At 54.3% G+C, this 27,967-nt stretch overlaps 3 protein-coding genes across 10 annotated transcripts; 2 read left to right on the top strand and 1 right to left on the bottom strand.

Moving 5' to 3' along the window:
• Window positions 1-1,458: 1,458 nt before the first annotated feature.
• Window positions 1,459-9,963, top strand: Atxn7l2 (ataxin 7 like 2). Of its 4 annotated transcripts, none has more exons than XM_076574817.1 (12): window positions 1,490-1,627; window positions 2,902-3,080; window positions 3,520-3,585; window positions 3,967-4,071; window positions 4,436-4,646; window positions 5,019-5,209; window positions 5,778-5,860; window positions 6,202-6,452; window positions 7,233-7,431; window positions 7,537-7,658; window positions 8,118-8,913; window positions 9,811-9,963. In XM_076574817.1, exons 3-12 carry the CDS (start codon window positions 3,549-3,551, stop codon window positions 9,823-9,825), a joined length of 2,010 nt encoding a protein of 669 aa, XP_076430932.1. In that variant the 5' UTR covers window positions 1,490-1,627; window positions 2,902-3,080; window positions 3,520-3,548; the 3' UTR covers window positions 9,826-9,963. The 4 variants fall into 4 exon arrangements, with proteins under 4 accessions (XP_006979538.1, XP_042135653.1, XP_076430932.1 ...); XM_006979477.4 differs by having other exon boundaries at window positions 4,923-5,209; XM_006979476.4 differs by lacking the exon at window positions 2,902-3,080 and having other exon boundaries at window positions 1,459-1,627; window positions 4,923-5,209.
• Window positions 9,964-11,337: 1,374 nt separating this feature from the next.
• Cyb561d1 (cytochrome b561 family member D1) lies at window positions 11,338-16,770 on the top strand. 4 transcript variants are annotated; one of them, XM_006979479.4, is made up of 3 exons: window positions 11,338-11,474; window positions 12,072-12,109; window positions 12,681-16,770. In XM_006979479.4, exons 2-3 carry the CDS (start codon window positions 12,098-12,100, stop codon window positions 13,182-13,184), a joined length of 516 nt encoding a protein of 171 aa, XP_006979541.1. In that variant the 5' UTR covers window positions 11,338-11,474; window positions 12,072-12,097; the 3' UTR covers window positions 13,185-16,770. The 4 variants fall into 4 exon arrangements, with proteins under 4 accessions (XP_006979541.1, XP_006979540.1, XP_076430933.1 ...); XM_006979478.4 differs by having other exon boundaries at window positions 11,374-11,607; XM_015998143.3 differs by lacking the exon at window positions 11,338-11,474 and adding an exon at window positions 11,814-11,985.
• A 3,807-nt stretch (window positions 16,771-20,577) lies between these two features.
• Amigo1 (adhesion molecule with Ig like domain 1) lies at window positions 20,578-25,864 on the bottom strand. Of its 2 annotated transcripts, none has more exons than XM_006979480.3 (2): window positions 25,722-25,864; window positions 20,578-25,293 (listed from the first exon to the last, which is right to left on the bottom strand). In XM_006979480.3, the coding sequence occupies exon 2, from the start codon at window positions 25,192-25,194 to the stop codon at window positions 23,713-23,715; it is 1,482 nt and encodes a 493-aa protein (XP_006979542.2). In that variant the 5' UTR covers window positions 25,195-25,293; window positions 25,722-25,864; the 3' UTR covers window positions 20,578-23,712. The 2 variants fall into 2 exon arrangements, with proteins under 2 accessions (XP_006979542.2, XP_015853630.2); XM_015998144.2 differs by having other exon boundaries at window positions 20,578-25,258; window positions 25,722-25,838.
• Window positions 25,865-27,967: the final 2,103 nt, after the last annotated feature.

Raw genomic sequence — 27,967 nt, 5'->3', positions numbered from 1 at the left:
ATTTGCTCTCCTACCATCTGTGACCCAAAGGAGGAGTCGAGGGCCATATGCTTCCCTCTCTACTAGAAGGTTCCTGCTGTACAAACCTGCACCTCCATCTACTTCAGACAGTCATGCGTTACATTTACATTCCCCAGAGAAATGTACTTGGGACACAGTTTTACATTTAATCTCATCAGGTTCCTGGGCCTCTTAGGGATCACCTATGGGTGAGTCTTTGGCTTACAACTTCTGCCCTTGGATATTATTCTTTTTATAGTTAAACGGTTCTTATATGGAAAGCAGGAAGTCTGCGGTCTTAAAGTCACAGACCTTGACTTATTTGCTCCCAAACTTGGTTTCTTTTAGGGAAAGGGATGCAATATGGCGTGAGGTGTGAGGTACTGAAAGAAAAAGAGGATTAATATTTCATTTCCAACGAGAATGGGGAAGGAGGTGGAGGCAGACTTTTGTCCCTTGTGTGAGGGAAGAAATATTATCGGCAGAGAAGGTGGGTGATTAAGGTACTTTCTGGACCTTAGCGCGGGGGGCGGGGGGGAGATAGATATGATGAGAAACCTCCCTCTGCCAAGGCTTCAGTAGCAGCTTTTCCAGCGGTGAAAATATTCATTAGAAAAAGAAGCCGAAATGATGGATGGAATCAGTGTCCAGCCAGGATTTGGGAAGAGGCGGTGCAGGTTATCGATCGCAGTTCCCAGGAGGAGAGAGATGGATTAGCAGGGACACCGCAAACATCAGAAGCCTCGGGGCCACCCTAGTTCCGGGGCTGGTTCTGGCTCCGAGATAGCCTTCTGTCATACTGACAGGTGATCTTGGCAAGCTCAGCCAGGTCCTCCCAAACCCAGACAACAGCACCTCCAACCCTCCGTTCTGCATCAAGGCAGCGTGGGTTTCCCACAGAGGAACAGCACAGGAGCTGGGGCCCTCCCCCACTCCAACCCCTGTGTCCTTCAGCACGTCCTGCAGACTCCCTCCCCTTGCCCTTCTGATTCACTGCGCCCACCTCCCTGCACCTACCCCATTCGATCTACAGGGGAGCAGAGTCGCTTCGTGGCCGCCAGCCCAGGAAGGGGCGCCAGCCAGCTGGCGGATGCACGGCTTTAGAGGGTTATCTTGGGCAGAGAGAGGTTTGGGGCTCGGGTGTGCATAGTCAGCTTGGGAGAGAGCGGACTGGTGGCGCAAAGAATGCGCGCGGAGGGGCTGGAAGAGGGTATCCCGAGGTTTTGATCTCTCCTTCCCCGCGTGCGATTCTGCATTTTGGAAGGGATCCCTCGGCTAGCGCCGGAGGCATCGCCACCCCTCCGCAACTACACTTCCCAGAAAGCTGTGCGGGGGGGGGGGAGTAAGGAGGTGGTGGCAGGAGACCCACACTGCGCTTGCGCAGAGAGTGAACTGGCAAGGTAGGGGGAGAGGGAGGCGTGCCCCCGGTCGGGGGAGGGTTGGGGGGGGGAGGGGGCCGCGCGGCGGCGGCGCCGGGGCGGGCGCGCGTCCGCGGCGGTGATGGCGGTGCGTGAACGCGCGGTGGCAGCAATGGCCGCTCTGGAGCGGCGGGTGCCGAGTCTCGATGACTTCGCGGGACAGAGCTGGAGCTCGTGGGTGGAACGGGCCGACCTGCCTGCGGCGGATGGTGAGTACAGCCACCCTAGAGTCCGGGGACCCCATCACTGCCTCCCCTCCCCCCCCAGGGCCCCCTCCAGCTGAGGGGAGCCGCCGACGAGAGCCGCCGTCCGGCTCCCCGGCCCCCCAAACAAAGGACCCGCCGGGTCCTAGTGCCCGCCTGCTCAGCCACCTTCGCGCCTCCCGGGTCCTAGCGCCGGCTCATCGCTTGCCGCCCACCCCTGCCCACCTCTGTCTCTGCGGGTGCACAGTACCTGCCCCTCACTTTACTTGCCTTTATCTTTCTTCTTGTGCGCTGGCCTCCAGCTTCCATCCGTCCTGCACCTGCTCCGGCGCTACCCATCTGTAACAGTCCTCTCCACGTGTTTCCCACGCACCCCACGTCTGTGCCCCCCTGATCACCCCCTTGATCCTTCGCCTTTTGCCCCGCACCTTAGCTGTTTTCCACGTTTCCCTGCCTGCTGCAGTATTCGTGAACCCCCGCCCCCCTCTGCTTTAGTTCATCCATCCTCCATCCATCCATCCATCCATCCATCCAACCATCCATCCATCCTCCCTCCATCCCTCCTTCAGTCCATCCACCATCCATGCCTCCATCCGTTCCTGGGCCTCTTCCCCTGCCCCTTGGCTCTCTCCCTTGACCCCTATTTTCTGTAGGCCCTTGAGTGCCTTTGGTGAGCAGGCCTGCAGCCCCTTCTGATCTTTGTCTCCTGGGCCCCAGGGAACACCTGGCCTCGTGGCCTTTCGGGGTGACAACAAGCATCACACCCCTGAAGAAGTTTGCAAGTGCGAAGAGGTGGAGGAGGAGATCTCATGGAGCAGTCTCTAATGACACTTGTTCTCTTTTGAGACAACTGACTTCCAGTTCTGTTCTGTCATTCTCCACACTTGCATTTAAGGGACTTAACAGGAGTGGGAGCTGCCCCTGGTCTTTTGCATGCCTAACCCACTGCCACTCATGTCTGGGTATTACGATCGCCAATAATCTTCTCCTCCTAGAAAGGGGCAACTCTGTTAGTGAGCATTAGGGAGCTGACCTAGAAGGGAGCACAGGCCAGCCACCCTTGGACCCCCTCATGCTGAGTGGGCTAAGATGGGGCCCTTGTCAGGGTCTAGGTGCACTGAGAACCGGAAATGGAGTCAGACGGATTTGGTGACTCAGAATTGATTTTTTCCCCCCAAGGGACAGGGAGGGGGCTTAGAGGAGGGGGGGTGAGGAATGAGGTAGGGGGATGGGGGAAAGAGCTGCTTTGCAGAGCTGAGATGTTTTTGTCATTAACCCAGACACTGAGGTACAAGGGCAACCCCTGGACAAAGCCCCCCTAAGAAGGGGAGGGGCTTGCGTAGCTGATCAAGGAGACTTTGAAGATGCCAAAGGGTCCAAAGGCAGCAGTTTCTCTACTCTATGGCCATCCTATCAGTGCAGGACCTGAGAAGCTGAGTGTAACTTTGATGATACTATGGTAACTTGGGTGGAGCAAAATGAGGCTATGGGGGTGGGGATCTGGGAGGGTACTTGTCCGGGATGCCACAGAGTAGCAGAAAGGACCCATGTAAGCAGTCTCAAAAAGGGACTCAGGGACCTGTAGAGACATTTCCCTTTTAGATGGGGAAGCAAGGCCCAGAAAAGAGGCATTTACCCACAGTTACCCACCGAGTCAGCAGGAGAACCTTGTACTGTACCTGGGAGTGAAGGGTCTTTAATGATCCTTCTTAATGTGGGGTCATCTCATCTCAGAGGGGCAGGTGAAGGAAAAACAGACACTTGTGAATGACCCATTGCAAGTTTCTCCAGCAGTTCTGAGTGCTTGTCAGGGAGTGTGGGCTTCATACCATTGGGCTGCAGGCCCTGCTGGGTTCTGGGAAAGGGGATGGGCCTTCTGAGCGGTGCTTCTCCTCCAGGGGCTGAACTGGAGGAGAGTAGCAAAAACATGAAGAAGTTGGACGCCATGACCCTCATTAAAGAAGGTGGGAGTCTAAACCTAGAGGACGGGGACTCGGGGGAAATTGGACCACCTTTCTTTCCTCTTCCACTGGGGGCGGTAGCTTGAAGCAGCAAGACTGCTGGGGGAGCCCCCTTTTGATAGGTCTGAGTCAGCCAGTTGCCCTGGCTCCTGTGACCTGTGTTGGAGATCCCAATCATATGTGCTTGGTGCCCACTCACATGAAAGCCCATACAGTTTGGTTCTGGTTAGACTGAACCGTGGAAGCTGGGAGCACCCAGCAGAAAACCCTGTCGTCTGTCAGTTGGAAGGCAGAGTGCCTTCTAAGTAGTGGGCTGAGAGTGTTCTTTGCTCTAGAGAACTCCTGAGTCCTGCATCCTGGTGATAAAGGCTTCTGTCTTTGCAGACATGTCCATCTTCGGGCACTGCCCTGCCCATGATGACTTCTATTTGGTTGTCTGTAACCACTGCAGCCAGGTGGTGAAGCCTCAAGCCTTCCAGAAGCATTGCGGTGAGGGGCGCCCTAGGGAGGTGATAAGGGGACAGGAAGGTGGAACATGGAACTCTTAGGACAGTGTCGGTTGGGAGGTCATGTGGGGTAAAGGAAGGCGGTGTTGGGGACAGGTTGAGTGTTGTAGGTGTCAGGATTGTTGTTTGAGCAGACGTCTACATCCAGTAGAGTTAAGGGGGTCCAGAAGTGTGGTCTAGAGTTTTGAATCTTAAAGGCTCAGTTTTGAATGGGAAGGAGACAAACTCACGACCCAAGCTCTAGCAGTTCAGATTCTGTAAAAGAATTGGCGGGCTGGGTAGGAGGTTGGGGAAGGAGGCGGTCATCACCACTCACCTCAGTTGCTCTCTCCACCTCCTGGTGACAGAAAGAAGACATGGGCCCCTCAGCAAGCTTTATGCCCGGGCCCCACCCCCACCTCCAGCCCCTGCCAGCTCTCAGAAATGCCATGTAGTGAATGGGCAGGGCCCAGCTTGTAGAGCCCCAGGTTCCACCAAAACCTCCTCCAGGGAGAAGGGCCAGGGGTCCCGGAGCCGTGGCCATCAGCCTCCTGAGAAGACCCAGAAGGACAACCTCTGGTAAGAAGCTGGAAACCCCCAGAGACTCGCCCTGACCTTGACCCAGGAAAGGGTTGGCAGCCCTGGGTTGCAAGATACTGCTCATAGCAAGAAATAGCTAACCCCATCTGCGGCTCCTTTCCATATATTCCAGGGAACATGGGCTCCCCTTTTTTTCCACGCCTCTCTTGGAGCCCACCCAAGTTCCAGAGCTAGGGAGGAGATGGCTCTGGGCTAGAGTCCAGACCCCAGTCCCAGCCTCCCCACCTCCCAGCCCATCCCTCTCTCCACGTGTAGCCTTTTCGTGCCTGTGGTGAATCTGGAGAAGATGTCCAGTCTCCCGAAGCCTGATGGACATGGAGTCAGGGTGGTTCCACCCTCTGCTTTCCTCAGTCAGCCAGGAGGCCTCCCCAAGGACTCCCCTGGAAAAGTCCCCACGGCCCCCTCTCCTAAAGAACCTCCTGGCAGAGAGAACATCGAGTTAATCCCTGGTGAGGGCTCCAGTCACCGGGCCGAAGGCAGCCCCCCGGAGAAGGAGCCCAGTGGAGCCAGGCTGCCTCCTAAAACCCACCGAAAGATGGCTCGTGAGTAGTTATAGACATGGGCTCAGAAAGGCAGAGTGGAGACTTCACTGGGCTTCTTTGTGTGGGGGCCAGAAAGGTTTGAGGTCAGGAAGGAGTGGCCCTGGCCAGGTCTGGCCATTACAGCTTCCAGGGTACAGAAGCCCCTTTACCTCCTTCCTGTCCTGCTTGTTCCAGGAAGCTCTGCTGGTCTAGGTCTCTGAGCTAGTCTGAGAGACCCCGCGCCCAAGCCAGCAAAGTCACTCATTCTCACCTTGGGCCGCTGACCGCTATCTCCTTCCTCACGTCCCACAGCTGGTTTTCCTGGCGTCTCAGATGCCTGCGGCTGCATTTGCTTCTTGGTATGGGCTGCCCTGCTTTGGGCTGCTAGTCTTCCAAGAGTGCCTGGGCCAGGGATGGGGCTGGGGGAGTTCATGCCCAGCAGATAGCCAGACCTGAGGGTGAGGCTCGTCTGCTTAGTCCTGCTGTTTCTTGGACCCTTGGCAGGAAGAGGTCAGATTCTTCCTTGGACCCCACCACAACCACAACAAAAAAAAAGGACTTGAATTCATTGGAACCTCTTTCCCCACAGGTAAAGAGTTTGACCTCAACAGGCAGTGTGGGGTCATAAATCCAGAGACCAAGAAGATCTGTACACGCCTATTGACCTGCAAGGTAACCCCATCCCTCTACACGGTGATGGGGGGTCAGCACAGACACGGAACCTTGGGAAGGAGAATCAGAGGTTATTGGAAGCTCAGTTCAAGGGATGGGGCTAGGCGTACACCAGGGGAGGGGAGAAGAAGCTAGCCGTAGTGGACACAAGGTATGAGCAAGACAGGGGATAGCTTCGGATCTCCTTACCCAGCGGAGAGTAAAATGGACACACAAACACCCCCACCCAACACACACACACACACACACACACACACACACACACACACACTGAGAAGCCGTATACCCCTCAATCCTGCTCAAATTACACTTCCCTCCTCCCCTACCCTGCTCTGTTCTAGATCCACTCAGTGCACCAACGCAGGGAGGTCCCAGGCAGGACCAAGGACTTTGACGTGCTTGTGGCCGAACTGAAAGCCAACTCTCGCAAGGGAGAGTCTCCCAAGGAGAAGAGCCCAGGACGGAAAGAACCAGCTCTTGAGCGCCCCTCCCAGGAGCCTCCCTCTGCGGTCCAGGGGGTGGCCGCAGTAGCTGCCCCCAACACCACCTCTGCTCGTTCTAAGCAGGCCTACCCATACTGTGCACTTCCCAGGTACGTACAGAATCCTAACCCCATCTAACTTGGGGATACTCAGCCCCTAAGATACCAGGGAGCCCTGGAGACAGGCCCAGGGAATATCCTGAAGATGTGCTCACTTCCCTTAAGCATGGGAAGATACCTAGAACCTACCAGTGGTGTGAGGCAGGTGACTGCCCTATTCCTGCCCAAGCATGCTGCAGTACTCCAGCCTCTGTGAGGTGTGCCAGATACAATCCCTGGGAGAGGAACGTTCTTTTCAGCTACTCCCATGAGTTAGCACTTGTCATCGGGGAGCTGAATGGGTCAGGGTCCTGGGTAAAGCAGTACTGCTGTGTAGTCATCCACTGGCCCCTTTGTGTGTGCGGAGGCTGCACTGGTCTCTGGGGGGAGCCTGCCTTACTGAAAGAGACTTACATGTAGTACTAGGGGTAGACATGAAACACAGGCTCAGCTCCCAGACAAGCCCACAGCAGTGATGGTGGAGAAGAGGGTGGAGGGAGTTGACTAGGCTGAGCAGTGCTGGGTGTAGCTAAGCTGGGAAGACTTTCTGGAGGAAGCGAGCCCGAAGCAACTTCCTCCCTGAAGAGGCAAGGCCTAGGAAGAGGCTGGGGAGAGAAGCCCTTGGAAGCCCTTGGTTCTGTCTCTTACTTAGAGAGTTCTATTGTACTTTCCCGAACCCTTCCTCCTCCGAGTACCCAGAAGGGTGTGTCTACCCTGGCTATGTGAGCGTGGATACCCCAACTCTGACCCGACATCATTCACATCATCCTCATATCCCTTTGGCCCTTCCAGGTCCCAGGCCTCCTCTGAGAGTGAGGTGGAGGATGAAGGTCCCTGTGGTGGTGATGGGGATCCAGGCCTCTTTCCCTTCCCTCTGCCCCGGGGTGGGGCCCAGGCCTCCAGTGAGGAGAGTGAGGAGGAGGGGACATCTGATGACCTCCACCTTCCCCCTGACTGCCATTATGCAACCCGGCCACCTAGGCCACAGGCGGTAAGGACACAGGACAGGGAGCTGGGACGGATGGGCTAAGTCCCGTAGGCAGATGCCTTCCTGTATCTCAGGCCCCATCAACCATGCTCTTTCCTCTGCCTCTAGTTTTGCACATTTGGGAGCCGGCTGGTGAGCCCAGGATGCTACGTGTTTAGCCGCCGGCTGGACCGGTTTTGCTCAGCACTCAGCTCCATGCTGGAACGGCACCTCAGCTCACACATGTGGAAGTGAGTTTTGTGGACTTGGAACTTCCTTTCTCAGGCTTGAGTATACTTGGGCTTCAGAAGCCCCAGTCTGGCGTGCTTTGGCTGATTGCTAAGAACCCAAATTGGGTGTGGCATGAAGGGGTGAGACTTGGTAGCCTAGAGGAGGGCATGGGTGGGTGGTAGGGGTGAGTCCAGACTCTTACCCATCACTTCCAGTACCTTTTAGGTAATGTAGGATGGGGGAATGCCCAAACTGAGACCAAAAATCAGGCTGTTAATGGGTGTGCATGCTAGTTCATCTGCCTTGTACTGATAGGTCATTCCTTCTCATGCCTCCCTCGGCTCTTAGTTCCCGTGTTTCCCAGCAGAGGGCAGCAGCTTTGGGGCTTTGCTGGCCACCTCAAGGTGCAGAGACCGGTGTATGTTAGGGAGGCCCTGGAGTTTGCTCAGTATCACAGTGAAGCTCTCTCTTTGCTGCAGGAAGATCCCACCAGCGGCCGAACCTCCATCCCATCTTGTCAACCCCTCCTTATCTGATCCCCTGAGTCCATCCTCTATGGGCAGCTGCCCCCGGCTTCCAGGCCCGCCCCTTCGACCTGCCTGCCCAGCCTCCATACCCCCCATCAAGGACAGCCTTGTCCCTAGCTACCCTGCAGGCTCCCCCAGTGTCGCAGCTGCCTGCAGCCAGGCAGAGTGCATGGGCGGTAGCCAGGCGATTACCTCACCACTGCCTGCCAACACTCCATCTCCGTCCTTCAGCAAGCTGCCACCTTCCAAGGCCAGCAAGTCATCCAAAGGCAAGGAAGGGGTGGAGATGGAGGCCCCTTCTCGAAAGCGGAAGTTATCCCCTGGCCCCACCACTTTCAAACGGACCTGCATCCTGGAGCCTCCTGGAAAAGGCAAACCCTCTGGCTGCCGGGGCCTCTCAGCCAAGACGAAAACAACCCTGAGCATGGGGCTAAATGGAACAGTGGGGCCAAGAGTGAAAAGAGCAGGTCCCCTGGACTGCCGGGGTCCCCCTCACTCATCCCCCATACCCGTCAAGGCTTCTCAGCTAGAGAACCGGGGAGCGGCTGGACACCCAGCCAAGGTCCTGCCAACCAGCTGCCTCTCTGAGGAGGAGGTAGCCAAGAAGCGGAAAAACCTGGCCACTTACTGCCGGCCAGTCAAGGCCAAGCACTGTCAGGCCGGTGTCCCTCCTGACGGGGCCTGCTCTGTGCGTCGCAAGAAGCCAGGTCCGGCGCTGCCCTTTGAGGAGAAGTGCTCTACACTGAAGGTACCAGCCCAGCTCCCCGAAGAACACGGGCAGAGAGGGGTCAGGAGGGCTGAGGCTGGGGAACCCAGGAGGTGTGTGACGTGGAGAGGGTGCTGAGGAGATGACTCCAGAAAAGAGAACGAAGGGGAAGTTGAGAGAACTCCCGGGCCATCTATTTAGGGAGAGGTTGGTCAGCTCTCTCCAAGATGACTGGAGCTTTGGCCGGAGGGACCTTTCCTGTGCCCAGTCTTCTCCTTTGGGCTTAGGACATGCTGTCCCATCCTACCTTTACCTGTGCTTTAATCGAAGGACCACTTCTTTTTGGACCGTCTGCGACCCTCCCGCTAGGACTTGGAGTTACTTTTCCTTAAGGGGAAGGGAGTTTGGTCCCGACATGCTGAGTAGCTGGGTGGGTGGGTGGGCTGCTCTGGTTCTCTGGTTCTTCTGGCACTAGGACAGAAAGCAAGTACTCAAGAGTCCACAGAGTCATTTCCGATGACAGCAGGGTCTCCAGGTTTCTAGTAAAGCTTGCACTTAGGTTTATTTATCTTTTCTCTTGAATCCTGCTTTGATCTCTCCCTGTGATCTCCGTAAGGAGGGACTTCTGGGGGGTGAGGCAGGGTAACAGGCTCCTGATTTAGGCATGGAGTAGGTGCATGCCCACTGTCCTGGCACCTAGAAGGGAAATCTGATAGTTGGTGAAGGGCCTGCCTGTGTGTGTGGACAGGCGTGTGCATGTGTATTCTCCAGCTTCACGACCCAGTCTGCCTCTGTTGGGCTGGCATTCAGTTTCCCCTTCCTCAGTTGTATTTATCAGGCCCGCTGAAGGAACTCAAGGGTTAGCCCAGACGTTCGCTGGGAAGGAGGACGGCTAGGCCCCGACCCTGACCCTGTCTCTTACCTCTTGTCTTCCTGCAGTCAAAAGCCCATTAACGAGAAAGTGCCTGCCCGCCGCACCGGAGCCGCCAGCACCTCCTCCCCTCCAGATCCGGGCCCCAGGCTGCTGCCGCTTTTTATAACTTTATATTATTTTTTTTAAGAAAAAAAAAAAAACTCTTTAAAATACCTCAAGACTGTCTCCCTGTTCTGTTGCTGCTAAGAAAATTATAAAAACAGAAACATAGAAAAGGATGAAAAACGATGTAGCCGGATGAGTGTCTTACTCTCCCCAGCCCCGTCCCAAGAGGCTGACGACAAGCGGTACACACGCGAGCACACGCACACAGTGTACAAGACCTAGAGCCGGTGTCACGGAACCCTCTTCCAGAGAGGGGGATAAGGCCTCTCTGAATGAGCAAGGCACCCCAGAGTCTTAAGAGAGACAACTCCAGTTCCACTGGGACAGGAAATGGGGGGGGGGGGTCACACTTTGACTCGACCCTGGGGTTTTTGTCCTGAGGGTTTGTGGGAGTTAGCTTCTGGCCCTTTTCTGGTTTTCTAGCAACTCTGGGCTTCCATCCCTCTACAAATTATTTCTCTCAAACAGTCTCTCTGGCTGTTCTTGCCCTTCCCGCTTCTAAAAGCAGCCTTAGTTTCTCAACCATATAGAGGTTGAGCTTGGTGATCACTGATCTAGGGATCCTGGCCAGCTTCCCCCCCACCCCCATATGTGTGGGTCTGTGTGTGGGTCTGTGCATGGGATGCCTGCAGAGGCCAGAAGTGTGGGATCCCCCTGGAGCTAGTTACAGTAAGCTGTGAGCCCCCTGATGTGGGTGTTCAGGTCCTGAGCAAGAGGGAGTACGCGTTCTTAACTGCTGAGCCGTCTCCCCAGCCCCTGGACAGCCTGTTTTGGCCTCTTCTGTGAGTTTCCCTGAAGGATGGGTTAAAGCTTCTCTCAGCTAGGCTGGACCATCTTGTTGGGAGGTAATAATGTTGCAGAACTTGGGGTTGTGGGAGGCCCTGGTTCCTCTGGATCACCTTGCTTTTCGAGGCTGTGCAGCTGTTGTGGAGGCGGCGGACTGGAAGTGCCCTAAATCTTTGGAGTATCTTATGGGAGACAACTACACCTGTAAATAGGGATGAGATTACATCTTTTTGGTTCTCATACTTGAATTCACCAGGTTTGGGTCACTATGTTTTGGCTTTGTCTTTTCGTTTATACGTAGGCAGGGAGGAATCTTGTCTCTCGAACAAGCCAGAAATGTCTGGAGAGTGAGCAGCCAGGGGAATCCAGCACTTCTGGAAAACTGCTCAAAACACTGGGTCACGCTCTTGGGTCAGCGAACCAAGTGTGTGATTTGGGGTTTCGCTGATACCAGTTGCTACGGATGTAATTTTCACAGGCTGCATGAGCTATATATCCTTGTGGATACAAAGGTAGAAAATGAAGGTGGGTTGGGAGCCCGGTTAGGTCAATGGAGGTTTCCGGGAGCCGCCCTTCGGGGCCGAGGAGCTTCCCCCCCAGCCTGCAGAGGGCGCTGTGGGCGCCTCCGCCACACGGCCCCGCAGCCTCCCCGGGGAGGAGCCTCTCCTGTAGCCGCCGCCGCCGCCGCCGCCACCGCCTCCGCGGTCGCAAACCCGGAAGAAGCCTCTGGTTGCTGGACTGTACCGGCCGGCTTGGCATTGCCATGCAGCTCGAGGAGGTAGGTCTGGTTCCGGCTCCAGCGAGGGAGCCGAGACTGACCCGCTGGCTGCGGAGAGGCAGTGGGATCTTGGCGCACCTGATAGCTTTGGGCTTCACCATCTTTCTGATTGTGCTGTCCCGGCCAGGAACCAGTGAGTGTGCGAGGAGGGGTGGGGCCGTGGAAGGGGCGGAGCCTAGGCGCTGGGGGGGGGGGCCGCTTTGGGCGCGCTGGGAAACGCGAAACCTAGACCCTCGGCGGAGGAGGGGCGGGTCGTAGAGTGGTTGTAAAGGCCTAGTGGGCGGGGCCCCGGAAGTCCTGGGAGGGTGGGACTTCCAAAGACAGAACTGACACTTCCTTAGAATGAGGCCCCTTATGGAAAAGCGTGAGGAGGGTCCCGGGCAGACTAAGGTCTGGTCTACTCTCGGACTGGGCTGGCAGCATATGCAGAACCCAGGCCAAGGTGGTGTAAGGGCCCCTTAGCCGCTACCCCTTTGTGATGAGTCCCCGATTCTTGCTTAGGCTTGAGACGGTATGCTGACTTTTCCCTTATGGCCGGGTCTTTGCAATTGTCAGTGATGCCTAGCCGTCAGCCTGTTCTCTTTGATTCTTACTTAGGTCTTTTCTCCTGGCACCCTGTGTTCATGGCCTTGGCGGTGAGTTTGGATATACTTAGCTTAACCCTTGGGGAAGCATTCAGTTTTTCGGCTTTTTTTTTTTTTTTCTCCCGGGTTTTTCGAGACAGGGTTTCTCTGTGTAGTTTTGGTGCCTTTCCCGGCTCTCACTCTGTAGAACAGGCTGGCCTCGAACTCAGAGAGATCCCCTGGCTCTGCCTCCCCAGTGCTGGGATTAAAGGCGTGCGCCACCCCCGCCCAGCATTTTCCCGGCCTTTCTAAGGATCAGAAAGATGGGGGAAAGAGAGCTTCATCTTTTCCTGAAACCTATATGAGTGGGGGAAATGGGGTAAACTGTCAGGGGGGTTGAGGTTGGGGAGGGGATATTTCTCCTCCAGGGGCAGAAAGGAAGAAGTGAGAGGGATGTTTTCAAGGCCTTGTCCTCCGAATTGAGGCGAAAGTTCAGTGTTTGCTGTTCTGTGGTCCAGAAAGGGCGTATGGGAGGCTGGACGTCCGTTAAGCTTCCCCACGTTTTCTGGATGTCTGCTAACACCTCCTTTCCCCCAGGCTCCATGCAGGCTAGGGGCTCACTGGCCTTCTCGTGTGTTTACAGTTCTGTCTCTGCATGGCTGAAGCCATCCTGCTCTTCTCGCCTGAGCACTCCCTGTTCTTCTTCTGCTCCCGGAAGACCCGGACCCGACTCCACTGGGCAGGGCAGACCATGGCCATCCTCTGTGCTCTCCTGGGCTTGGGCTTCATTATCTCCAGCAAGATCCGCAGTGAGCTGTCCCATCTGGCGTCCTGGCATAGCTGGGCAGGAGCTCTGACACTGCTGGCCACCGGGGGACAAGCACTGTGTGGGCTTGGCCTCCTCTGTCCACGGGCAGCCCGGGTCTCAAGGGTGGCTCGCCTCAAGCTCTACCATCTGACATGTGGCCTGGTTGTCTACTTGATGGCTACAGTCACCGTGCTCTTGGGCATGTACTCAGTGTGGTTCCAGGCCCAGATTAAAGGTGCAGCCTGGTACCTGTGCCTGGCACTACCGGTGTACCCGGCCCTGGTGATCATGCACCAGATCTCCAGTGCCTACTTGCCAAGGAAGAAAGTGGAAATGTGAATGCCTCAGAACTCTGAACCTAGGTGAGATTCTCTCCTTGGACTTCAGCAGTTCCTTGATCTTCACGGGACCCACTTCAGAAGCAGACGAAGTTTTGCACTTCATGGCTGAGCCACAGGGTGCAGAAACCCTAGCTGCTACTGCTGAGGGATGATCTGGTGGGCCCCAAGGGGAAGTGTACTACTGGGTGCAAGCAGAAGGTTCTGGAGAACCTGAAGTCTCACTTTTGATGGGATACAGAAGCATTAGGTGGTGGTGGTGGTGGTGATGGTGATGGTGGTGATTACTTATGTGCCTGATGAAGAGTTGAATTCCTGTTGGTTATGAATGACAGTCACAGATATTGGGGTCCCTTTTGGAAAAGCAGTACTGTGGAGAGCCTGTGGTCTCTTAGGCTGTGTTGTACAATGAACCTTAGACGTTCCGTATCTCAGGACCTCAGTTTCCCCATCTGAAAGTCCCTTACCTTTAACATTCAGTGTCTGGCAGATGGTTGTCACTGAATACCCTTTTAGCTCTGGACCATGCGGACAGCTCAGGATGTAATTCTCTCATCCATTCTTCCTTGTACCCTTCAGAAATCTGGGCTGACCTGACTCCTGAGCCAAGGAACAAGGGCCATGAACTGTGGAAAGAAGGGGCCAAGGTGAGGGTCACCTGGACAATAAGATAGTGAAGGCACTAAAGTCACTTTGAAGTTCTTTGGAGGAACAGGAGGGCATTGGCCTTAGCCAAGCCCTGGACTCTTGGATTCCTTAGCTCAGCTAAGGACTTCCTTCAGGCTACCTCTGGGTCTAGATTGTAGAATCTGGGTGTGCTCTTGACTTCATTCTCAGGGCAGAGTAGTTCTGGGCCTCTTACACTTTGCTCTTAGGGCTTAGAGTATTTACTTAGCACATTGCTCCAGGGAACTATTCTGAAGCTTTTAGAACAAAAGAAAAACCAGGGAGCGGGGCCCTCTTGATCCAAGGAACATCGTGTCTCCCTGGTTGCCCGTCTCTCCTTGTCATTTAAATTCTCCTTAGTTGTCTCCTGCCAGCCCCTTGGCTTGAGAATGGGATGATTTCAGTACCGACTGGGCTCTCTTCCCTGCCAAGATACCTCCTTGGTCCAGCTGAGTTCCCCCGAGCATCCTTGTTGGTGAGGGCTGGATGTCAAACTAGTTAGCTGTGGTGAGGGTCTGTCCAGGAGACGGGCCCTCTGCAGAGCCTAATAAGGACTGGATACTGCTGACCCAGGAAAGGTATCGTGCAGCTTCCCACCTGGGAGACAGAGCCCAGCAGAGACTCTGGGAGGCCTGCAGTATAGGACCTGGAGCTCCAGGTCCAGAGACAAAGGAAAAGTGTCTGTCGCATGTCTCCGGTCCTCTGAAGATTTAAGGCCTCTTCTCCAAGTGGCTCAGAAACAAGGTGGGTGGGATTCAATAGTTCAAGAATGGGGACTGTAAGGCAGAAGTGTCCTCTCAGTGGACCTCACGATGCTTTTCCTCAGGGAGATAGCATCTCTCATAAGCTCCTCTAAATACAGCTTACTGAACAGAGGCTCCTGCAGTGCCGAGGGGAACCATTCTTGTCTTTTTCAATGCCCTGTCTCCCTCTCAAGCTATCCAATGTGCTGTGAGCTTGGAAGGAATGGTTACTGGGCCACATGAAAGAGATTCTCACTAGGGTCACTTTGATGTACGGCTCCATCTCCTCCCCTCATGGAGGCCAGTGCTGGGGCCTCCCTAGGGTGGGCCAGGTAAGGTTCAGCAGCTTGTTCTCAGAGCGCAGAGGCAATGCCCGAAAGCCTGAGCCTGCCTGAGGTGTCGCCTCCTCCCAGGTGGTGCGGGGGCTGGTGGGCGGGCGGGCAGGCGTGCTGACAGCCGGCAGTTTGCGTGGGCTGTGCCATCTGATGTCTATTCCCAGCCCTGGGAGGAAGGGGAGTCATTTATATTCTGCAGGAAGAAGGGACCCAGCTGTCGCTTCCTCTGACCAGTGGGCCCGGAGGGCATCGGTGCAGAGCAGAGAGGACATAGGTAGCAGTGGTCTCCTGCTTAGGGATCTGACCACAGTATAAGGAGTAGGTCACCAGGATGGCTGGTAGGCCAGATTTGGGGCGGGGAGGGGGGAATTCCCTCCCCTCCTGTCTTTCCATTTCTCCATCACCACCTGCCCTCACATCCTGGGGCAGCAGCTGGACAACCATTAGACCTCGGTGCCAGGGTGCTCTTCCTCCAGCTGGGATCTGTGGCTGCCGGCTGCATATGTCTCCTGGCTGTGTGCTCTCTCTTCCCCACCCCGGCTGCCCCTTCCTCTTTGTATCTTCCAGTGTCTGGATACGACCTGGGCTTCTCAGCAGCGAGGCAGGGACCGGAGGGGGGACACACATGGCTGTCCTTTGCCAGGGTTCCCTGACTAGGGGAAGCTGCTAGGAGTCAGCCTGTTTTGCTTTTTAAAGTGGGGCGGGGGATGACACCCAGGATGCTCAAGATTTAAAAGTCGCCCATCATTTGCACAAATTTCCATATCGTGCTAAGTCCTGATTCCATATTTGATTGTGTTCCAAGCTTGAGTATACTCAGACTCAACCTTGAGGGCATTAGAAAGATAGTTTTGTATCAGATCCAAATGGTAATGGGCGTACTGCTCAGGTTTGGAGTCCTCTCAGGGGCCCCTTTGTTCCCGTACCCTCCCTTCTCTTGGAGTCCCATTGGGGCTGGGGGTGGCAGCGAGTGAATGACAGGAGCTCGGCACTGAGAACTCTTGCTTCCTTCTCTGGCTGTCATCCCCATCCAAGAGAGGCTGCTATCACTTGCCAGCCTGTGCATGCTCTCCCCCTCCCAAGGCAGGCCACCCTTCCTCCATGACACTGGCCTGCCCTGTCTCTCATTGTCCCCACCTTTACACCCCCATGCATGGCTGCCGTGGGTCTTGTTTTTCAAACCTCACTGTGGGAGATCCAGGCATCCCCCCTGAGCCAGCTGGCTGCTGTGCCAAGGCCTGTTCAGAGTTAATAATAATCATTAGCTGAATGGTGCTGGGCCTTTCACTCCAGTCTCTAAGCACTTGCAGGCTGAGTCAGCCAGCCTTCACCTTCCCCCTCTTTCTGGGCTTTGGCATGTAACAGCACGGGAAGACGCTGTGAGAGAGGGAGTCAGGGTTCTTGCTGCCTGGCCATGCCTGAGGATTGTCTCTGAGAGGAAGCAGTAAGGCCAAGGTACACAGAGAATACAGTATACTCAACTGAGACCACCATGGCTGTGGTAGCTGATAACCCCAAACCTCTAGTACTCCTGTGTGCTTGCCTTGGCCTCTGTGGGGCGTTCTACCTGCATGCCCTTAAGCAAGCTTAGAGAGCGAGAAAGTTTCCGGGTTAGTACTCCCCCCACCCCAATACCCTTGTCTGTGACTGGCACAAAGAACCTGTATGTCATGAACTGAAAGGTGTGTCAGCCTGGACACCGGGAAATCTGATGTAGGAGTGTCTCAGCTCCTAACACTGGGTGGCATAGGCAAACCATTTGCTTCTCATCCTACCTCACAGGGATGTTGTGAGGGCTAGACAAGAGAACAAGGTTCAAAGCATTAAACAAATGGAAAGCGGATGGGATGTTTCTGTCCTTCCCTCTCCCTCAGCCTGGCTCTGGGCTTTATACTTAAGGAGGCATTAAACTATAGGAGATGATGTTCAGGGGGACCCAAGTCTCAGAGGGTCTTTGGGGGCCATATAACAGTCACATTGCTTACTTTTGGATGCAAGGTCATCTCCTATCTCTTCCTGCAAGAGAGGCCACCAAGATCATGGTTACTGAGGTTTGTCTTACATACTGCTTACCCAGTGTGGTCAAGCCACAGGGCTGATCACAGATCTGCGTCAATGCAGCTTCCTCCGGGTCTAATTGGAAGGGTAAGGTCTCAGCCGGGAGCTTTGGTCATAATTTATCTAAATCTCTCCTCCCTAACTCTGCCCTTCTAAAAGAAGAGTGCAACACAGAGAAAGGGAGGATCAATAATAGTGATCACTGCAGCTGGACGTGGTGGCGCACGCCTTTGATCCCAGCACTCGGGAGGCAGAGGCAGGCGGATCTCTGTGAGTTCGAGGCCAGCCTGGTCTAAAGAGCGAGATCCAGGACAGCCAAGGCTATACAGAGAAATCTTGTCTGGGGGAGGGGGGGGAGTGATCACTGCAGCACCACCCTGACTCTGTGAGGTACATGTCTTCCGACTTCCAGGGGTCCACAGTTTTCCTGTTTTGGGCTCTTGGAGTTAAGACCATAGTCTCCTCTCCTCCTGAAAATGCTTTGCTGGAATTACCACACAAGCACTCATGTACACACACACACACACTCACTCACACGAAAGCAGGTCTATGTAAACTTTCAGTTAAGAGGGAGGATACTTTCCATTCCATTTGTCTGAGGGCAAGCAGCATTTAGCCCAGAGTAGAAGGCAAGCAGAACCAATAGCGGCACTCAGACTTGAACATTTGTCTTTTTTTTTTTTTTTTATCTTAATTGTTGTCTCTGTCCTGGATCCAGGAATTAAACACTAGTTTAGCCTCAGCCTCTCTTGCCAGAAGCTGAGGGTGGGAGAGCATTGCCCCAGAACCGCCTTGGACAGGGGTTGGAAGGAGGTGGTCAGCACTGGGCAGGGCTTAACCCAAACAGATTACCTCTGCTGGGGCTACCTTATCCCAGAAAGCTTGACTAGTCACAGATGTGGTCAGAGAACAGCCAGCTATTGTCAGAAGTGCCCAAAGAGGTTTTTAGCCTGCCTTTGAAGCTGGTGAAGGAACCATGTCAGGCTAGTCTGTGGAATCTGAGGGGTTGGTTTTGGGTCAGTAGTGACCTGAGCGGCTCCCAGAACCCCATCTTTGAGGTGGGCTCTCGGGTATCTCCCCGTGTGTCCTAGCAGTGACACTTAGACCAAACCGAGGGAGCAGTGGGAGGTCAGAGGAAAGAAGTGCAAAGCACTGCCTGGCTCCAGTCCTCCTAACCTGTGTGCACCGCACCTCATCTGTGCCAGGGCAGAAGCTGCCTAGTCGGGCTGCATCTCCTGGTTCGCTGAAGGATGGCTCTCAGGCCATAGTTCTATGTCCTCTGTGCCCCAGGGACAGTCATCAGGCTGGCACACACCGGAAGGGAAGGCCTCGGGGCAGTTCTAAGGATCCTGGCCATTTGATACCTTCTCCTGGTCAGCGTCTGAGCCTGATGAAAGTGCCTGACGGGCAGCTTTAGCCTCCCCTTTCAAAGCCCCGGGAGAGAGGAAGCAGCCAGCATAGACTCCCCGTGGCCTGACCAAAAAAGCCAACTGTCCTTACTGCAGGGCCTGAGCTTTTTTCGCCATGTGGGTGGGGAAAGTACAGCATCACCATTGGTTGCCTAGGAGACAAGATAAGTGGTACAAATACAGAAAGGGGAGGAGTTGGGAGACCAGGTGAAGAAAGACTAGGCTAGCCCATGCACTGGACTCGCAATCTGTCACATCAGCCTTCTCTGTTCCCCCTGAAGTGCTGCCGGAGGGGGATGGGGGAAAGTCTTGCGAGACCTGACAGACAAACTGCATATCCTGACCACGGTCCAGGGAGCTTGTGGCTCCGGAGTGGGATGAGCAGAAAAGCAGAGGAGGTACAGGTCTGGTCTGGAAGGTGAGAGAGCTCAGAAAACAAAGGGGGGGACCTCCAAGAGGCCTGCCCAGCCTGCTCTCTACCAGCACCGCCCTCTGGACCAGGAGACAGCCACGGCAAAAGCAACTTTGTAAAGATGAGAAAATACACAGATGTGGACTGTGGGAGAGCTCTGACCTCAACATCTGTGTGTCCCTTACTGACTTGATGTGACTGGAGGTGGAGTGGCTGGTGTTCCTCCCAAGATGAGAAAGATGACTTCACAGACAGGAGAGGGCTGCAGGGGCTCGGTTTTATACACATAAGAGGTTAGGGTAATTATAAATGTTAATATAATGTCTCCCTCTTTGGTCTCCCAGCCAAGTACAAACCTGGACTGACCCTACTTAGCTTCTCAGATCAGCCGAGATCTGGCATATGTAGGGTGGTATGGGCCTAGACCTCACCCTCTTTGGATCTACCAGGACAGTCCCTTCCAGAAGCCCCAAGAGCATAGTCAGAGTACAGTCTAGTCCACTTTCTGGTAGGGTATGTCTATGAGAAAAAAAGTAAAAATTCCCCCTTTTTTTTCTATTCTGCAGAATACTTACTGCACATGAAACAGTCATTGAGTATTAACATACCCATTAGATGAATATGCTTTTAGCCCAAGATGAAAATATCCTGGTAATAATCAAAATTTTATGAAAGTGAGCTGTTTCCCACCATAAAAAAAAAAAAAAGCAACCTCCCAACCTAAGCATTTTCCCATTGTACCAATTAGAAAGCTTGATCTAGCCTTTTAAGAGAAGCCCGTAGGGAGGCAACCCTCCTCCTTAGGGATCCAGGAAATCATCACAAGCCCTAGCCCAGGATATCAAGCGCATGCTCGGGCACTGTGATGCTGCTTTTGAGACTGTTTCGGAGGCTGGGAAACGACGGCCTTTGGGCAGGCCAACCCCTGCCTGATTGTGTGTGGTCTATAAGATGGGTGGCTTCTACATTTTTAACTGGTTAAAACAAATTCAAAAGACATTAGCATTTTAATGCCCATAAGTAAAACTTCATTGTTTGCTATGTTTCAGCAGTGATTTGAATAAGTACCTAAAAGATTCGTGTCCTAGAAGCTTGGACCCCAGTGTGGTATAGCTGAAAGGTGAAACCCTTACGACATAGGGTCTAGTGAGAGCTAATTAGGTCATTGGGGGCATCATCCTTAGAAGACATTAATGTAGTTCTCATAGGACCCTGGTTAGTTCTTATACGAGCAAGCTGTTATACAACGAGCAAAACAGACCCCCGAGTCTCTCTCGCTTCCTGTCTCACCACGTGATCTCTTCTGCATGTCCTTCCATTATTGTGACATACTCCATGAGGCTCTCACGACATGCACAACAAATACGACCACCAGATCTTGGACTTTCACCCTGAAATCTGTAAGCTCAGTCAACCTTTTTTCCTCATAAAACGCTCTGTCTTGGGCATCTGACTCTAGCAGGTTACCACACTGGGATAGAACCACAGTCATCCATCTATATACTGTCTGTGGACATCTGTCTGCTGTATCAGTGCAGTTGAAGTTTAATAAATGGTGAAGCCTATAAAGCCCCAAATATTTACTCTCTGCCTTATAAGAAAAAGTTTGCCATTCTCTTGTCTAATCTTATTGCCTGGATATTTTACACTTAATTCCTAGACGATGAAGATAACAACACTTAAAAGAGATTCTCTCTTTAGATGTGTCACGCCCTTTTGAAGTATGCTGAACCCACCCACAGGCTAAGATAAATAAACCATCCACAAACTGTGCCAGAGCAGAGACTCAAGCCAGGTTTAATGGTCATTGTCTAGTTATAGAGCCCATTGGCTCTGAGGTTTGCCAGCCTGGTATACACAGTGGGAGGAAGAGTCCTAGACGCAGGATAAAGGAATTACAGAGGCAAGAACATACACACAACCGGGAAGTTGGCTTTGTTCTCCCCAGGTGGGTCTACCCTTTCCTGGCCTCTTTCAGAGGGCCCATAGATACAGCAAAGAAAAAGATCACAGATAATTCCACAGACTGTAGAGCCCTGTCACATCCTGTCTCCAGAGACACCTGCTTCTCCTTCCTGGGAAACACAGTTTATGGGTGCAGGTGGGGTGAAAGTCAACCTTCCTTAGAGCTACACCCGGCAGCTTTCTTTCCAAGGTCTAATGGGATTATACATGTGGGATACAGATACACATACACCCCCCTGCCTATAAGAAGAGAGCTACCTTTGGGTTATAAGAACTGAGACCACAAGAGACCAGTCAGTTAAATGTCCTGGTGGCGTCCAGACATGTCCTCCCCGTGTCTCAAACTAGGGCCCAAGTTAGTGGATATAGTGGGGAGATGGGGGCAGCGGAGTAGGACTTACACAGAAAATGGCCCTCCTCGTCCTCAGGAGCTCAGCTAGAATGCCCCCAAAGGCAAACTTCATTTGACCGCCATTTTAAAGAGGTTTACAGCCCTAGATGGTGTCAAGAGAGGAATCTGCCACATAAGAGATTTTCTCATTTCCTAATGAGCCTGAGGACAGAGCTCTGGCTCTTGAACCTCTGTTGACAAAGTCCCCATTAGTCTTTGGAATACAGCCCAACAGCGTTCCTCTCCAACCCTTATCTATCAGGACAGGTAACACAGGAAGAACAACTCAGAGCTACTTAGCCACGACCAGCATCCTTTGGGGTCCTTCACTGCTCTGGTTCTAGCTTTCTGTCTTATAAATGTGTGGAGTCTGACGAAGCAGCCGGTGCCTCACCACCCCTCCTCCCAAAGACTTCCACGTGTGGGTCCCCCTGACTCCAGCCTCTGCAGGGAAGTTATTCAGAACCACGGAGAGGTGGGTCAAGTTCAGGGTGGTCAGAAATGAAAGTACAAGAGATTGTACACTGGAGGAGCCTGGCATGGTCACTGTCTCTCCTGCAGCGCGAGAAAATGGTGTGTGAGAAGTTGTGCGCGTGGGTGGAGGCCATTCTAGAGGGGGCCACAGATTCACTGTCCCGGTGGAGGTCAAGGTGCTGGTGTGCATGCATTCCTATGAGCATGCATACCTAATGAGCATGCAACTACTTAGGGGGAATCGCTGCACCTCTCTCTTGACAAAAGTAGGTTACTAATAAAGGATTGACAGCAGCCTTGAGATCCCAGGGGCAGACAGCAGACAATGTTTACTTCAGTTTCTCTTCCCCAGTCCTTAGAGGCAGCCGGGCAGGCCCTCCTAGCACTAAGCAGCCCTCACCATAGGTAAACAACACCTCTTGGAACCTAAAAAGCAGGTCAGGAAACTGGAGGACCTGGACAACTTCCAACTACAGGAAACACGGGAAAGAAAAGACACCGAAAAAGACCAACGCTGGGGGACACTTTCACTTCCGCCCTGCTCACCCCCCCCCCTTCCAAAGCTCTTGGGCCTGCAGGATGGTCAAAGGGTGCTGGGCGGAGCATCTCTGTACCCAAAACATTTTGCAAGCCTGGATGGAAGCTAAGGCTGGGTTTCTTCTCCTTCTTTTTTTTTTGAAGTCTCTCTGCTCTGACAGCCACAACTGCACTGCCCTCCGACTGAGAGGGATGGTATGGTGGAACTTCCTTCTCAAAGCTTAGTGCCCCTTACGCCTCTGTTGCAAGACAGCCTTAGAGCCTGGTGGGGAGGGCAGGACTCTAAGCCACACTGTAGCGCCGCTGTTCTGGGACAGAGACTGCTAGGTTCCAACCCTGCAGATAACAAAATCCCACAGTTTGGCTTTGCAGGAGGCGTGAGGCAGCCTTGTCAGCAGGGAGAAGATAAATGTTGGGTCCTGTCTATCTCCAGACCTAGTCCAGCTGAGCAAGACCAGACTTTACTGGACTCCTCCCTCTGCAGAGCAGCATAACGTGGAGGGCTCAGAACCCCCACCTAAGCTGATGAGAAGGTTAACTGAAGAGAGGTCACACACAGCCAATCAGGTAGGTCTGGCTGGCTGCGACATCACAGGCTGGTTTTCCTCATCCTTTCAGGGAGGGTGGCCCTTGTGCCACATTGATGGCAGGTATCCATAATGCTCCGCCTTCAGCATCCCCTCCTGTGGTCCCAACAGATATACACTGGGAGTCAAATACTAACCAAAGCTTTCCCCCAGCCAGGAAATTAGCCTACCCGGAATTTATGTCCTATCTACAAATTTTTGGCTATGACAGGGACCCTTTAATTCATTCTGTATCTATCTGTGCCACTTGCCCCAGGACAAGGCACAGATACCACCTCCTATATTGCTGCCATAACTAACAGGCAAGAGGCCAGACTCCTGCAAAAATCCACCTACTCAGGACTCCCGGGGAAAGAAGACAGCTTTAGTGAGAAGTCTCACGGCAGCTTTAGGCAGTGCTATGGAGCCAGGCCTCCATCTTTCCCTGACTCATTTTCCAAAGGTTCCCGATCCTCCAGCTCTGGATGTGACTTCCTGACCAGCGAAGATACTGCAGCATCCCAGCACGGCTCCTGTGGAGGCTCCCCCAACACACACAACTTCACAGGTGTGGGTGGGCAGAGACAGAAAAAAAATTGTTTTTCAAATGGTTTTCTCTTAAGGAGCTAGGGATGACCTCAAAAAAGTTTAGGGAATCTGCTCTTCCCCTCACCCCTTTCCTCATTCCCATCCAACTCAGACGCATCCCTCCCTCCTCCTCTACCACACTGAGAATAGCCAAGGCTTTGGGTAGGGGTGTGGCGTCGGCCCGAGGATTAATATATCCGTATGTGAAACTCACAGCATCCACACCGTCACTGGGGTCTTGCCTGCTCTTGTGCCCATGACCAGTTCCCTGGTGGTCAGGAAGAACCCACTCCCTTGGGCAGCCAGCCCTCTCTTCCATCCCCTCCTATCCCTCAGGGGCGCACTACCTCTCCCGGGGCAGAACCTCCCCACCAACCGATCCTGCTCACACCACAATGGGTGTATCAGAGAAGACCGAGCTGACAGACTCAGGATCTGACATCCTCCGTTGGCCCTTGCCTGTTGCCTCGGGCACCGGCAGAGTGTTGCCTGGCTTGAGTTTGCCATTTTGACCCTGCCCGGGTCCAGCAGGTTCCAGGAAGGCCACCCGCCGGTCAAAACCATCATCCTTGTCCCCACCAGCCATCGGATCATGGTTGGGTGTGGTACTGAGCATGGAAGAGCTGAGGCTATCCCCTTGATGGCTGGAAGGCTTCTCCACACCCCGACACCAGCAGCGGCAAGGGGTGAGGTACAAGTATATGAGGACCAGAACCACGCTGAGGATACAGCCCACCAGGGTGGTGTAGGCTGTGTTCAGGGTGTCGTGGTGTCCGTGCAAGGTGAAGTTGTACACTTTCAACTCTACAGACAGGGTCTCATTGAAAGTCTCCCCCATGGCGTAGCAGGTATACACACCCCCATCCTCCACCTGCACCTTTTTAAAATGAAGACTGCCATCCTTGGACACAGTCACTGTGCCATTGGCCCCCTGATTTAGCACCTGTTCATTGCTCGGTGTCACCCACACTTTGGTCATGCCCTGCTGTTTGGTATCACACGTGATGGTCAAGGTGTCTCCCAGGTGAGCCTCCCAGGCACTTTCCTTGTACTCGCTGCAATTGAAGAAATCCAGATTGAAGACGTTGTGCAGCTTCTTGGAATGCATGCAGTAGAGATCCTCCTGGAAGTCCATCACGGAACTCAGCTGCCGGTACTGCCAGTGTGAAAAGAGCTGGTAGAGCTTGCAGTCACACTCCAGAGGGTTGTTGTGCAGGTACAGCCCGTTCTTGACCCATGCTGGCAATTTCTGCAGGTCGGTCAGCGGCAACTTCTTCAGCTTGTTGGACGACAGATCCAAGAGCTTAAGTTTGGGTAATTTGTGGCCATCCTTGATCAGTTCCAGAGGGAAGCGAGAGATCTGATTCTGGCTCAGGTAGAGTTTCTGCAGCTGGGCCATGTCCTCGAAGGCATAGCGGTCCACCACCACGATGTGGTTATTGTAGAGCAGAAGCACCTCCAGGGCCTGCAGATCGCTGAACAGGAACTCATCCAGCGTGTGAAGATGGTTGGAGGAGAGGTCCAGGTACCGCAGGTTGGGTACGGGGACAAAGGCCTCGGAGGAGATGAAGTTCAGGTGGTTATGGCTCAGCAGCAGGGAGTGTAGGTTAATCAGACGGGTGGGGGTCCACTCGGCCCGGAGCCGGCTCAAGTTGTTGTGGCTGAGGTCCAGAAGTGCTGTGTAGCTGGGCAAAGACTGGGGCACATTGGGCAGCTGCTGCTTGGAGCAGCTGAGGATGTTGCTGGCGCACAGGCAGTTGGCGGGACAGCTAACCACAGCTCGGCCGGCCTTGGCTACCTCAAAGAGGAGCAGGAACAAGGAGAGCAGCAGGAGCCAGAGGCCTCGCAGGTCACGCTGGGGTTGCATAGTGTCACTGGGGAGAGCGAGGAAGGCCACAGGACGATCTGGGAGGGAGTCACCCCGGCATGTTCTGGTGGAGTATGGAAGGGTCACTTTCACTACGGGCTTGAGAGAAAGAGCATGGGTTGGTAGTCACCAAGGACTCAGGAAGGATGGACCACCACTCCCACTTTCCCCTCCCACCCCTGCCCCCACCCCTTTGGTCGAGTAGAAAGAGGAAGCGATCCCGGGTAGTTCCCAGGCTCAGTGCAGGCAGACTGTGGGCTCAAAAACCTAGGGCATTAGAGGCAATGGCGCAAAGCCCCCGTGGGTTGGGGTCGCGGGTATCAAGTGAGGGTATGCACAGCGTGTCACCTGCGGCGGTAGTGGTGGGGTGTCACGGGGATTGCACACTCGAGGTTTGGAGGCGGGGTCATCAGGGCCTTTCCCCGAGGAGTCGAGGGGAAGGTCAACAGGGTACCGGGCTAGGAAGGGCCGCAGGTTTCCGGGGCCTGTGGCGCGGGCTCCCTCCCCAGAACCTCCGGTCACCGCACCTGCTCTGCGAGGATGCGTCTCAGCCCATGGCCAGTCCGGGAGCTCCGTCGCGGCCTCCCCCGTCCGCGCCTCCCCGGGCCGGCCTGTCACGGCGCCCGGCGTACGCAGGGGCCCGCGCCCGGCGACATCGCCTGCGAGGAACTTGCCGGGTTCCGCGCTGTCCACCCGCGCCGCCGCCGCCGCCGCCGCCGCCTCGCCTCGACCGCCGCGCCCGTCCGCCCGAGCCCACGCACGACTGCCGCCTCCGGACCCACGGGCCAGGCGTGGAGCAGTGCGGCGAGCGGGAGACGCCGCGATCCCAGCCGAGGGAGCAGCGTGGGGGCAGCGAGCACCGCGCGCGCGCCCGCCGCCGCCGCCAGAGCCCCGGGGCGCGTGCGCGCGGCGGGGGCGGGGCGCACGTGCCTGTGTTTGGCTCCGGCTCCCGGCGGACACGCGGGCCGCTGGCTCGAGTCAGGGGTCGATCACCTCCTCGGCGAACCTGTGCAGGGGGGCCCCAAGCCAGCGACAGGGGCTCCTTAAGCGCCTCTCCTCCCCGGCTCCCCTTTCTCCATCCATCCTCAAGTCCCAGTGCCTCTCTTCCTGCTCAAACCCACTGTCAGGAGAAGTAAGCCTAACAGGAGTGAGCTCGCTGGAGCCAGGGAATTGCCTCCGGGGCCAGGAGCGTCACACGTCTTTTAATTTTCCTAATTAAAGAAGTCTGGCTCGACTCCCGCTCTTCAGTGTTGGCGGGAAATTCATTAGTCACATGTTTGATGTTCCTCCTGCTTTCTCTATGGAGCTGTGAAGTCCCCCAAAATTTGGGGGAAGAGCTCTATTTTTCTTTGCCCCCCCAATTCTTGATGCCACTAGTCCGTACACCTTGGAGAACCACTGGAGAGCACAGCTCCAGAGCCCGCAAGCCTGCTGGGCTTGGGAGGTGTGTCCTTCCACGGACAATCCATGGTCCATGCTCGCCCCACTTCCGCCCCACTTCCCATCCAGCGCATGTCTCACTTGTCTTCTTCCCAAAGTAGTACCTGTATTTTCTGATTGCGGGGTGAGTCCGGTAGTTTCCCCATTAACCTAATTCTCAAAAATGAAGGCCAGTGGTGGGGCGTTTGAGGTGTTTTCTGTAGAGTAACTCTCCCCCCCAACCCCCGCAAACACAAGCTGTTAATCAGTGTACGACATTGATGACTGGGGCGGGGTGTAGGACCAACTAAGACCATTCCTGAGATAGTGGTCACCGAGGGAGAAATTATCAAATTTTTCTTTCTAGTCGCTTGCAGTAGCAAGACCAAGCCTGAAATTAATGTCTCAACACATTAGCTTGCTACGAGTTTTAAAAAGAAAGAATGTAGCCAGGTGGCGGTGGCGCACGCCTTTAATCCCAGCACTCTGGAGGCAGAGCCAGGTGACTCTCTGTGAGTTCGAGGCCAGCCTGGTCTACAGAGTGAGATCCAGGATAGGCACCAAAAGTGCACAGAGAAACCCTGTCTCGAAAGAAAGAACATATATCTGTCCCATAGGTTTTACCGTGAATTTAAGTGACAGTATTATCTCTTCAAGGGATATAAGCATGTTAATCTTACGCACGATCTGAAAGGATTTTTTTTTCCTTCCCTATTTAATCCAGGCATGGGTGAAAAGTCAGGGAAGATGGGGGCCCCTTTTGGAGGAGAGGGAAGGAGAAATCATGACACCAATCGCTGTGAAACAGAGTTTCTGAGAAGCATGCTAGTCAGTCCTGGCCTGGCGGTTTCTCAGTTGCAGGTACATGCCACATGGAAGCTGGTCATCAGAAAACTTGACCGGGACCAGAGGGTCAACTTTCACAGAAAGTCCCATGGACCCTCCGATGGTTGGCGTTGGCAAGAACTCAGTGACTCCCAGGAAGGTCAGGTCTCAAGACTGCTTAAGTGCCCAAACAGGACAGCTGCCCTCAGCACAAGAGGTCCAAAACCAGGCAGACAGAAGTCACAATGACCCAGCTCTTTAAAGGGTTGCTGTCACCTCCACTTTGGTCACACAGACAGATCCTGACGGAAAGAGACCACACGAAGGCGTGAAGTCCAGAAGAGGGCGGCTGGGGGCCATCCTGAAGCTCTTTTTACCCACGTGATCTCCGAAATCACGTCGATTTTTTAACTTTGAAAAGTCTCAAACATACAAAAAGCATGCAATGAACTCCTGTATGTCCACTATCCTTGTTCAATAAATGACAAGGAAATATTGTCATGGTGTTTTATGCAACTATCCCTGGAAA

Source organism: Peromyscus maniculatus, chromosome 6 (genome assembly GCF_049852395.1).
Source record: "Peromyscus maniculatus bairdii isolate BWxNUB_F1_BW_parent chromosome 6, HU_Pman_BW_mat_3.1, whole genome shotgun sequence".
Classification (NCBI taxonomy): Eukaryota; Metazoa; Chordata; class Mammalia; order Rodentia; family Cricetidae; genus Peromyscus; species Peromyscus maniculatus.
Note: the sequence above shows the minus strand (reverse complement) of the source record. Positions and strands in the feature narration are given on the sequence as shown.